The sequence below is a fragment of the Salvelinus fontinalis genome, chromosome 2, assembly GCF_029448725.1.
Source record: "Salvelinus fontinalis isolate EN_2023a chromosome 2, ASM2944872v1, whole genome shotgun sequence".
In the NCBI taxonomy this organism is placed as follows: Eukaryota; Metazoa; Chordata; class Actinopteri; order Salmoniformes; family Salmonidae; genus Salvelinus; species Salvelinus fontinalis.
Window position 1 is genome coordinate 52264965 of NC_074666.1, and position 12584 is coordinate 52277548.

At 45.7% G+C, this 12584-nt stretch overlaps 1 protein-coding gene across 11 annotated transcripts in view; it reads right to left on the reverse strand.

The window, feature by feature from the left end:
• LOC129820886 (rap guanine nucleotide exchange factor 6-like) overlaps positions 1 to 12584 on the reverse strand; it is a 134223-nt gene that overhangs the window by 73326 nt on the left and 48313 nt on the right. For 10 of the 11 annotated variants that reach the window (XM_055878029.1, XM_055878003.1, XM_055878019.1 and 7 more), the window contains 3 exons: positions 9144 to 9213; positions 3689 to 3820; positions 1105 to 1122 (listed from right to left, as the gene is read on the reverse strand). In XM_055878029.1, coding sequence (XP_055734004.1) covers positions 1105 to 1122; positions 3689 to 3820; positions 9144 to 9213 — 220 coding nt within the window. The remainder of the gene's footprint in view (positions 1 to 1104; positions 1123 to 3688; positions 3821 to 9143; positions 9214 to 12584) is intronic. The other variant, XM_055878012.1, reaches the window with a different exon arrangement.

Consider the following 12584-nt stretch of genomic DNA (forward strand, 5'->3'; position numbering starts at 1 on the left):
AACATGAATGCAGCCTAGTCATTCTATTCAGGCCAAGTTGAGACATTCATGGGTCAGTTACCGGGTAGACCAGGTTTCGTAGAAACGTAATGATCCATGTAATAGTGTCTTGGCTAGGAAAGCACTTAGTACATAATTCTGAAGGCCAAGTGAGGTGATGTGTCCTTTTAAGGCATTGTGTGTGTGTGTGTGTGTGTGTGTGTGTGTGTGTGTGTGTGTGTGTGTGTGTGTGTGTGTGTGTGTGTGTGTGTGTGTGTGTGTGTGTGTGTGTGTGTGTGTGTGTGTGTGTGTGTGTGTGTGTGTGTGTGTGTGTGTGTGTGTGTAATTGAGTAAGGCAAGTAGGCAATTGATGTCCTAATAAAGTGGGGCAACGGAGTCATCCTTCCGTTCATTCGTCAGCATCCGTATATTAAATCCCATGGTGCATCATGCTAGTAATGCACCCCAGGTCTCCAGGGGGATGGCCTGGAGGAGGGTGATATTTCTGGATCAATGGCAGTCAATGTCAACAGCACGTCATAGGGATACTCATCAATTAGGGCCAGGCGTAGACACAAAGACACTGCTTTTGTCTGGTATACACAACATAGCCTGACGGTCCAGTTTGTTGGCGCTTTAGCCAAGTCCTCTCAAAATCCATCCTGGCGGACCTTACGGGTCCTTGAGGCAAATTTGTTCGGCATGAGGAAAGACACCTAGACACAAAGTTTCAAGTATCTAGGTCAAACGGGCAGCGGATGTGAGCGTGTAAGAGACATGCGTAGATTTCTTCCCCCCTGTGTCGTACAACAGCTGATGAAACATTTTGTCAGTGTTATTTCCTGTCGATGGTTGAAAACACAATCTACAATGGATCTTCTAATCAGCAGGTTTTCATACGTTTTCGGGTTTTTCCCCTCCCCACTCACAGACAACCCTAGCAAAATTCTTGATTGAGAAATAGTTCTTTGCTAAAAAAGCTTTTGCGCCCATTTTAATAGAAAACAATTACAGTAAGGTACTTAATTGTTACCCAGAAATGACTTGATATCGATATAAAACGTCTGCATTGGGCCTTTAACATACACCGCCACACTCAGTGAAGAAGTCAAGCTTCCAACGTACCTGGTTATACGCATAATCCTAAAGGACGACCACAGCAAGCATCAGGGGTGGAGAGGGAGAGATGGAGGGACGGAGAGAGAAAGACAAGACATCAGGAGGATCAACAGAGGGACAAAAACATAACTTGAGTTAACTTATGACTTCACTGTTAAGGGATTTATCAGTTTGGCTCTGTGATCAGGTGGCTGGTGGTGGGAGGAAGGGAGGCTATGTTTAAGCCAGACGTTATTGACTTTCCCTGGACATCCTTCCGGAAGGGCTGGGCTTCAACAATCCCAGCAGGAGAGGGGATGGGGACGTCAACCGCCTTGTCAGGGGGCGTGATGGAGCATGGGCCGGGGTGATTACTGAGAACAGCAACTGAAACACGGCATTGCCTGCGCCCAGCGATACTATCAGCAGCATGAGGGAAACTCCCCCGTCTGACAGGAGGGGAAACCAGGGAGCTGACACACACAGATGCAGATGTATCACCCACACAGGTGTAACAGACACACATGGACACAGAACACACACACACTCACTCACTCATATGCTGCACTCACACGCAACGCACACACCCCAACAGTTCACACACTACTTGTCAAACACAGTGTAAAGTACTCACACCCCTTGACTTTTTCCACATTTTGTTACGTTACAGCCTTATTCTAAAACTAATTCAATCGTTTTTCCTCAGCAATCTCCACACAATATCCCATAATGACAAAACAAAAACAGGGTTTAAGAAATTTTCGCAAATTACAAAAATAAACATAAAAAATACCTTATTTACATAAGTTTTCAGATCAGTTGTATAAGACTCGAAATTGAGCTCAGGTGCATCCTGTTTCCATTGATCATCCTTGAGATGTTTCTACAACTTGGAGTCCACCTGTGGTAAATTCAATTGATTGGACATGATTTGCAAAGGCACATACCTGTCTGTATAAGGTCCCACAGTTGACAGTGCATGTCAGAGTATAAACCAAGCCATGAGGTCGAAGGAATTGTCTGTAGAGCTCCGAGACAGGCTTGTGTCGATCCACAGATCTGGGGAAGGGTACCAAAACATTTCTGCAGCGTTGAAGATCCCTAAGAACACAGTGGCCTCCATCATGCTTAAACAGAAGAAGTGTGGAACCACTAAGACCTTTCCTAGAGCTGGCCGCCCGATCCAACTGAGCTATCGGGAGAGAAGGACCTTGGTCAGAGAGGTGACCAAGAACCTGATGGTCACTCTGACAGGGCTCCAGAGTTCCTCTGTGGAGATGGTTGTCCTTCTGGAATGTTCTCCCATCTCTGCAGCACTCCACCAGTTAGGCTTTTATAGTAGAGTGGCCAGACGGAAGCCACTCCTCAGTAAAAAGGCACATGACAGCCAGCTGGGAGTTTGCCAAAAGGCACCTAAATGACTCTCAGAACATGAGAAACAACATTCTCTAGTCTGATGAAACCTAGATTGAACTCTTTGGCCTGAATACCAAGCGCTACATCTGGAGGAAACCTGGCACCATCCCTACGGTGAAGCATGCTGGTGGCAGCATCATGCTGTGGGGATGTTTTTCAGTGGCAGGGACTGGGAGACTAGTCAGGATTGAGGCAAAGATGAACGGAGCAAAGTACAGAGAGATCCTTGATGAAAACCTGCTCCACAGCGCTCAGGACCTCAGACTGGGGTGAAGGTTCACCTTCCAACAGGACAACGACCCTAAGCACACAGCCAAGTCCTTCAGTGGCCCAGCCAAAGTCCGGACTTGAAACCGATCAAACATCTCTAGAGACATCTGAAAATAGCTGTGCAGCAACGCTCCCCATCCAACCTGACAGATCTTGAGAGGATCTGCAGAGAATAAATGGGAGAAACTCCCCAAATACAGGTGTGCCAAGCTTGTAGCGTCATACCCAAGAAGACGCGAAGCTGTAATCATTGCCAAAGGTGCTTCAACAAAGTACTGAGTAGAGGGTCTGAATACTTATGTAAATGTGATATTTCAGTTTATTTGGAATAAATTAACGCAAATTTCAAAACTTTTTGCTGTGTAATTATGGGGTATTTTGTGTAGATTGATTAAATTCAGTTAAATACAATTTTAGAATAAAGCTGTAACGTAAAAATGTGGGAAAAGTCAAGGGGTCTGAATACTTTCCGAAGGCACTGTACTTTCCTCACAGCACACATACCCCATTTCATACTGACACGAATAGCAAGCAAGCCCCCTGCAGAACATGGAACAGGCTTTATAGAGCCGCGGTAGTTCAGCGTGGATTAAAATGTAGAATACAGGCATGAAATCGACAAAACAATCATTCCTACGTATGTATCCTGGACACATTGGAAGCTGTAGACCAACATCTCAACCACAAACTGCTCTTTGACCTTTAACGACAACATAACAAGCAGTACTTCGTTAAGCCGTGTGTCCAACCTTCATAACTTCACCACAGCAGTCAACTCTACTTACTCCACACAGAGACCTAAGTACACCGACACCTTGGCTTCCACACTGCTGTCAATGGTATCGCCCTGTCTGAGCCTAGTAGACGTCCTGTAACTTCAGCAACTGTGATAGTGAGTAAGCTATACATTAGCGTTAGTCCTTACCGTGGGCTCCTGGCCGTCAGTGATCAGTTCCCGCTCTCCCCGGGGGTTGACTTTGCGAAAGCGTCGGCGGGAACGTCTCTGGGACGCCTCCCTCTGCAACGCCCTCTCCTCGACCTCGCTGGCATTGTCCACCTGAAACACATGACCAAGCTGGGCCTCAGCGCTAGAGCTCTGGGTCGGGAGTGCACAGCCTCCACCACTACTAGACTGTCCCTGTTCTGAGCTCAGCGTCAGTTTTTCGGACTGATCACAGTTCTGACTGGCTGCTGGTTCTGAGATCTGATTCTGGATCTGGTCCTGTTCAGGCTCCTGGTTGAACATCCAGTTCTTCCACAGCACAGAGAGCCTGTGCAAGCGCAGCGTCATGGGGACGGCATCCACAAGACAGGCGAGAGAAGAGGCGATATAGACGAGGACGGTATGAGGCGCTCTCTCTAGCTCTCTTCGAGGCTGTGACGAGAAGAGCTCTAGTCATTCTGTCTCGGTCTGCTGTCTAGAGTCGGGAGGCTGTTGCTGTACAACAGAACTCACAGTGAGGCCACAGTTTCCTGCAGGAAACAGTCAATATACAAATATCCTCTCCGAGCAGAACAGAAAAAAAAAAAAGAAAAAAAAAAGATTCCGGCCATACAATTAATTCCTGAGCGCTTTGTACTACTTCGCTGTTGTTATTGCTGGGGAATTTGTTTCATTTTCACGTTATACACTGAGTGTACGAAACATTATGAACACCTGCTCTTTCCATGACAGACTGACCAGGTGAATCCAGGTGAAAGCTATGATCCCTTATTGATGTCACCTGTTAAATCCTCTTCAATCAGTGTAGAAAGGGAGGAGACAAGGTTAAAGAAGCATTTTTAAGCCTTGAGACATGGATTGTGTATGTGTGCCATTTAGAGAGTGAATGGGCAAGGCAAAAGATTGAAGTTCCTTTGAACGGGGTATGGTAATAGGTGCCAGGCACATAGGTGCCAGGCACACAAGAACTGCAACGCTGCTGGGATTTTCACGCTCAACAGTTTTCCGTGTGTATCAAGAATGGTCTGCCACCCAAAGGACATCCAGCCAACCTGACCACTGTTGGAAGCATTGGAGTCAACATGGACCAGCATCCCTGTGGAACGCCTTCGACACCTTGTAGAGTCCATGTCCCAACGAATTGAGTCTGTTCTGAGTGTAAAAGGGGGTGGAACTCAATATTAGGAAGGTGTTCTTAATGTTTTGTACACTCAGTGTATAACCAAAACTGAGCAAATAGTTTACATTTGTGAGGTGATTTGTGAAACGGAACTATTGAAAACCATTTAAACTATTAAAAAAATGTAAGGAAGAATGCTCCAACTGTTTAAGAGTCACATATTTTAAGAGAGTTTTTTCACTAGAACAACAAAGCTTTTTTGATGGTCATTGTCATTCGGTGTTTTCTTTTCTTTTTTTTTTAAGTCAGTGTTGTTTGAGAGGAGGCTTTACGAGGCCAGAGAGCGGGTTTATCGGGACAGTGGAGGAGCTGATGTAACCTTCCAGTCTCTGTTGTGTGTTTGTAAACCCATCAGATTCTGCTCGTTTGGACACAGTGAGGGCCAAATGCCTCCGCCGACCTAGCTGGAGGAAAGCTGGAGCCGAAAAAAAAAAAAAAAAAAATGAAACTCAGTTAACAGAAAACATCTGCAATCGTCTGAACAATGCTGGGCTCCCCCCCCCCCGACCAACTGCTCCCTCTCTCGCTTTCTCTTTCCTTCTCCGAGTCGTGAAATCCCTGCTCACGCAAATCAACTTTTTCCACTGTATTTTACGCATCACGGGTGGACAATTACGTACGCAAGAACACTTTTTATTGCCGACTGTTTCGCTACGCTCAATGACTTAGATTACATTTCTAGTTCATATAGGAGTGGGTGGGTAAAACCTCTGAGCCTGGAGTAGAGTGGGATTGAGGAGGAGGATCAGAGAGGAGAGGGTAGTCTGCAATATACAAACCCAACCCAGAGAATCTGTGTGTGTGTGTGTGTGTGTGTGTGTGTGTGTGTGTGTGTGTGTGTGCGTCTTGGTGTCTTGGTGTACAGACTGCAGGGCTGTCATCTCTGTGAGCTCCAGTCATCCATCAGGATGTAATGAAACACATGATGGGCACAGAGGATGAGAAGAGATGGGAGAGGCATGACAAGGGTGTGGCCCCCGGACCCCTCTCCTCGGCACATCAGCTGGCCGGGACAGACGGTAGAGACTATATGGACACTGCTGACCTGCAAAACGACTACCCACAATCTGAAACTGACCCTTAACCCCAACCAAAACCTTAAAGGACAAGTCTGCCATTAATAACCAGTTATTATGCTGGTAGTATTTATGCACTACTGTAAGTGCACTACTGCACAATTCCTTGTTAGTTGTCATTTTGAAAAGGCCTGTATTGCCGTCGTCTACAGCATACACCGATTCCCAGGGTGCATTCCGTCTCCCATGACACAATTCTCTACCTAGTTAGCCTGCAGTGAGCTGTCAGGCCCGGACGACACCTAGTCTAAATATATTGCTCAGGTCATAAGTTATGAGTGGACTTCACATTACTTTTGGGTTGTAAATATATTATAACGCTTGCATGAACGTCTTGCTGAACAGATATGTTCACGTCATTACCATTACAATGGTGCAATACACCATTTATTTACATTTTTATGCAGCGACGCTCCGCATCCAACCTGGCAGAGCTTTTGCTTTGTCATTATGGGGTATTGTGTGTCGATTGATTAAGGGGGGAAAAAAAACAGGTTAATACATTTTAGAATACGGCTGTAACGTAACAAAATGTGGAAAAAGTCAAGGGGTCTGAGAACTTCCCGAATGCACTGTACATTTCTCGAGCCGGTAAATCTTGCCGTGTTGTGTCGCGCACGGGACTCAAGCATCTTCGGCTTTGTTTCTGGCTACAGAGAAAAGGCATTAAAGGAGATAAATAGACTCTGACAATAGGCCTACAGTAAAAGGCACGTTGTGTTGGGCGATGTGGTAAAGTCTGTTGCATTTTGAAAAGTAGACGGTGACAGCGTTGGGTTTATGTGGCGTTCCCTTGTGCGTGTTGTCGCGCGCGCAGGAGGCCCACGGCTGTCGTTTCCTGCTTGCTTGGCAGAGTTCGCAGAAAAGGTCAAATTGGGAACCCCGTGACCCCAATTGATCACATAAAATGTACACGTCGTATCTCACAATCGACTGGGCTCGCCGAGTTTAGTACGTTGGCAGTGACAGAATGCTTATTTTTCGTCGTCGTAGATTTGCAGCATTCCACAAAGTTCACAAGGATAACCTTGTGACCTCGCTCTACCTCCCTCTCCCTTAGTGAGACAGGTGCACACTTTGACAGACAGTCCAACACGAAGTCAGAGAGGCCTTTTCCTGCAGAGACCACTCCCATTTGTGCGTGCGTTAGCCACTAACGGGCGTATGCGACAGCGAGGGAGAGGAAAGCCCACACGTCAGGGCCGTGCTGTAAAAGCCTGGCCATTTTGCCTGTCACTAGAGATTAACAGAGACACGGACCCCGCTGTCACAGATACGAGGCGCAAAGATTTTCTGTCATGGTTGAAATGTACTGAATAACAACTCTAGGAGGGTTTGGTTTATGGAACAGCACATACTGCTGTAATGAAAAACCAACCAGACCGACGGCCTAACAGTGTTGTCACTGCAACGTCATCAACAGAAGACTGACTGAGCATCTCAACCTTACATTAAAAACACTCTAAAGACTAATAACTGTAATGACACACATACTAGTAAACAGAACGTCTCAACACTGAACAGTGTTGTTCACAAAGAGTCTGTCCACGTGGAGAGATATTTCCTGCTTGGACCATTAACAAGTTATCTCCTGGATGAGCCGGTCTCGGTGTGTGAACTACAAGGCTCCCTGACAAACAGGCCGAGACAGACAGAAACAGACAGAGACATAAAACAGACATAAAATGCCATACATCTCCAACGAGTCCAACCACTGGCCTGGCTACGCAAATTACGTGAGCAGTTAGTCTGTGATAATTCCCCAGGCCTCAATTAGGTAATTGGTTGGAATGTGAGTGATTTGACTGAGTGGTGCAGCGTGAGTGAGTGAGTGAGTGAGTGAGTGAGTGAGTGAGTGAGCGAGTGAGCGAGTGAGCGAGTGAGCGAGCGAGTGAGCGAGTGAGCGAGTGAGCGAGCGAGTGAGCATGTGTTTGTGTGTGTGTCTGCGTGTCTGCAGTGGCTCAGGTTCCCTCTATTACTACCCCTGGAATATTAATGGGAACGAATTTCCTTTTCAGTCATGCAACATGGCTTCATTTGAACACACATGCAGTGGCTAAGCATTAGGCACGGCTAGGCTGTTCAGGAACGCACTGAGGCCGCAATTGGGTGTGGGAATGATGCAAAACGCATGTCCATTAAAATAGTCAGTCATGTAAAAGGTACCTGATTGACACCTTTGTCAGTTTAGAACTCAAGTGATTATTCTCCAATGACTTTGATACGACGCCATCAATGAAGGGTCATTCCCAACAGTCCCTGTCTCATTTCATTCTCTCTCTCTGCTGCCCGTGTGGACCGATCCAACAGCACCCACAACACTGCCTGTGGTTATTATCAGTCCTATGGACGATAGGGTGAGGAAATGGGCGGATAGGAACAACAAACAAACAAGCAGCTTACGTAATGGCCTTTCCCCCCAGCCTACCCCCCCTCCACGTCCTCCCAGGCACAGGTAATCAGCCAGTCCATCTGCACACGGTGAAGACTTTCATTTCCATTCCCCATACCCCTCCTCTAGTGGATGATAACCAGCGGACGGACAGAGGACTTAGGCCAGCAGGCCAAATCTAATAGAGGAGCTCATTTCCTGCTTCCTCCCTCCCTCCCTGCCTCTGCTTCAGAAGCAGCGGTGTGCCGTGCTCGCTGGGCAGGCCTGCTCAGGGAGATGGCTCAAGTAGATTTGCTGTACCTGCCCCGGCCTCTGAACAGTGTGCTGGAACTATGACGAGCTGTAGCTGCCTTGCGGACAGACAGACACACGTCAACGTAGGCCGACGCACTGATCGGGAGACTTTGTGGGCATCGCATCGAATTGTATTATTGTCTTCCTAAGATCAAGGCTATAAGGCCTCGTTCAGACGAAGCTGATAAACTCCTGGAGAGGAGAGCTTCGGGACAACAAACGCTACGCCACGCGCCCATGGATGTTCATTTCTTTCCCGCAATGAGTCCGGATCCGAGAACACCCCCCCCCAACCCCCAATGATTTCTAGACCGCACGTGGGTAAAGCGGCTTCCTACCGCCACAAGTCACTGTTTTTGTTCTTGTCTTTCTGTACTGAGTCGGTAGATATGGAGAAAGGGAGAGAGAGAAAGAGAGAGAGAAGAGAGAGAGAAAGAGAGAGAAAGAGAGAGAGAAGAGAGAGAGCAAGAGGGACAAAGCGGCGGCTCAACTCACCACGATCATTTCTGTCGGCTCTAAAGTGATGCATTCACAGCCTCGCCTGCCCCCCAGCTGCTTGCCAAAGCTGTGGGGAGAGAGAACACACAGCACAGAGGACACAGAGTGTTAAACCAAGAGGCAGAGAGACATCTGTACATGGCCAAGGTTGCACCCACCCACGTCCTGTACTACACTGAATACACTTTGACAGCAAATTAGAGATGCTGTTTTTTAGTGGCAGTTTCAATGTATTTTGCAGATTCAGTCAATACTGATGTCTGTGTCCACGGATGCAAAGTTCCAAAACTTCCAATTCAAGCAACAATAGGCCTATTTCTAATAGTGATCCAGAGAAATCAACAATCATTCTCCGCTAAGGCATTGAGTTGAACTGGAATTTGTCATTTAGTGCCAGGCTAAAGTTGAAAAAAAATGAATTCACCTTTAACTAGACAAGTCAGTTAAGAACAAATTCATATTTACAATGACAGCCTACCGGGGAACAGTGGGGCTAACTGCCTTGTTCAGGGGCAGAAAGAAAGAGTTTTACCTCCTCAGCTCGGGGATTCGATCCAGCAACCTTTCGGTTACTGGCCCAACGCTCTAACCACTAGGCTACCTGCCGCCCGCTCTCTCAGTGGGATGTTTTTTTAAACAAACAGAGTTAATGCTTGTTAACAAATAAATAATTGGTAGAAGGAAAGGTTCACAGTGAGTTAACAGCTCCCCTCTGGACAACGAGCTCATGTTCGACTAGGATCACAAATGAGCTTATTGATCTCCACACAGCACTGGGCAGCGTCCCAAATAGCCCGCCAAATTCCCAATATAGTACACTACTTTTGACCAGAGCCTTCGTAGGGAACAGGGTTGCCATTTGAGACAAACGACAGGACTCAACCGTTTTGCTGGTTGCGCAACACCAATACACAACAGGCTGGCTCGGATGGCATCCACACTTCTCCATTCAGATCAAACCACACGGTATAATAGTATCACATTAGTCAGCCCAGTCACTTCCCCATTCACTGGAACGGAGCGGTTCTCTGCACCTTGACATACCAAACCAGTCACTAACTAATTCAACCCAACGGGAAGTGCGCGAGGAGAGGAGATAGAACACAATCCATCTGCAATCAGAAAGAAGCAGATTGCGCCGAAAATAACCGCACTCCAATTAAGAGCGAAAGCGAGGACTCAGCACTGATGCTACTGCTCTGTGAGACTCACTGATTCTAATTACGAGACGCGTGCTGAGCAAGGACAGTCCCGTATCGTCCCTTCCTATTCTCCTTGTCGTGGACTGTGGGCCGATGTGATAAGTCATTTAAGCGTGTTCTCCCTATCCCAGTCTGTTGTCCTCACTTGCTTCAAGATGTCCACCATTGCTCCTGTACCCAAGAAAGCAAAAGGTAACTGAACTAAATGACTATCGCCCAGTACCACTCACTTCTTTCATCGTGAAGCGTTTTGAGAGGCTAGTTAAGGATCATATCACCTCCACCTTACCAGGCACTCTTGACCCACTACAATACACATATCGCCCCAACAGATCCACAGACGACACAATCGCCATGCACACTGCCCTATCCCACCTGGACAAGAGAAATACCTACGTAAGAATGCCGTTCATTGACTACAGCTCAGCCTTCAAACCCCATAGTGCCCTCCAAGCCCTGGTTCTGAACTTCTGACCCCAAGTGGTTGGGCGTTATCCAGATTTTCATATCGTCATACCATCCTTCTCTCCTCCCGGGATTTAGTGTATTACCAGCTGAGTACACAAGGGGGCACCATTTATTTTTTTTTAACCCAAAAAAGCCCATTGGGCGTCTATTACCAGAATGCTAACAAAATTCTATAGCGAATTTCTATGGAGGCTGCTAGCTAAGTATAGTAACGAGCGCAAACAAAAATAAACTAAATTGCAAAGACAGCCAGAAGAGCATTTTTAAAAAAAAGTGTAAATAAGAATAGGATGTTTCAAACCACTTCTACATTAATATGGATGCGGTCATGATTACGAATAGTCCTGAATGAATTGTGAATAATGATTTGTGAGGAAGTCAGAAGCACAAATATCGTACCTCCCACGCTATTGTAATGGTGAGAGGGGAAAGGTGGATAACCTAGTCAGTTGTACAACTGAATGCATTCAACTGAAATGTGTCTTCCGCATTTAACCCAACCCCAAAGGTTAGCATGTCTTGGGGATATGATATTTATGCCTCTAACTTTCTCACTCATCATTATTCACGATTCATTCAGGACTGTACGTAATCATTGCAACATCCGGATTGACGTAGAAGTGTTAGGAAACATTCTATTCGTGTATACAATAAAAGAGACTCCAAAATGACAATACATTATTTACCATTCATTTCTATCGGGCACAAAATCATCTGAAACGCAAACCAAAACAAAACGACAAAAAAGCATCCAACGAGTGTGTAGAGTCACAAGCCTGATGTAATCATCGTGTGCTAGGAATCTGGGACCAAATTATACACTTTCGACTACTTTAATACACATAAGTGAATTTCTCCCAATACTTTCATTCCCCTAAAATGGGAGAACTATGTACAAAAAGTGGTGTAATTTCTAAAGGGTTCAACCGATATGGGATGAAAATACCCTCAAATTAAAGCTGACAGTCTGCACTTTAACCTCAAAGTCATTGTATCATTTCAAATCCAAAGTGCTGGAGTACGGAGCCAAAACAACACAAAACATTTTCACTGTGCCAATAATTACAGAGGGTACTTTATATAACGTTTCTTTATATTCCAGTCTCTGACACTGCTCTTTCTGAATGTCTTTATTTGTTTTATTTCGTGACCAATAAACGTTGATTTTGATTCGATTTGCCTGCGTACCAAAACGGCATCTTATTTTCTACATAGTGCACTACTTTTGACCAAAACGTTTCACTACACAAAAACGTTCAAACTTTCTCATTTCTGAGAATGGAATCCACCCATCGCACTGCACACACACACACAACCACAAAGGAACAATTACGTAAACATTGGGAAATATCAAAGCTTGTGTGTAAACTAATTTGCCAGGTGAAAGGGTAGGTTTCTAACTAAAGCCAAGGGTCTGGTAGCCTGACGTCATCAACATGGGCAGTGTGTGAGAGACTGAAACTTCCACTGTTGCAATATGGCCCAGAATCCTGGGCATCATATCGTGCCGGGTGGCACGACTTAAGGCTCTTTCTTATACAGTCAAACATATGTTTACATTGCCAAAGCAAGTGAAATAGATAATAAGCAAAAGTGAAATAAACAATAAAAAGTAAACATCACAGTCACAAAGGTTTTTGTGAATAAAGACATTTCAAATGTCATATTATGGCTAGGTAGTGTTATAACGACATGCAAATAAAAAAATAAAGCACAAAAGGGAAAATAAATAAGCATAAATATGGGTTGTATTTACAATGGTGTTTGT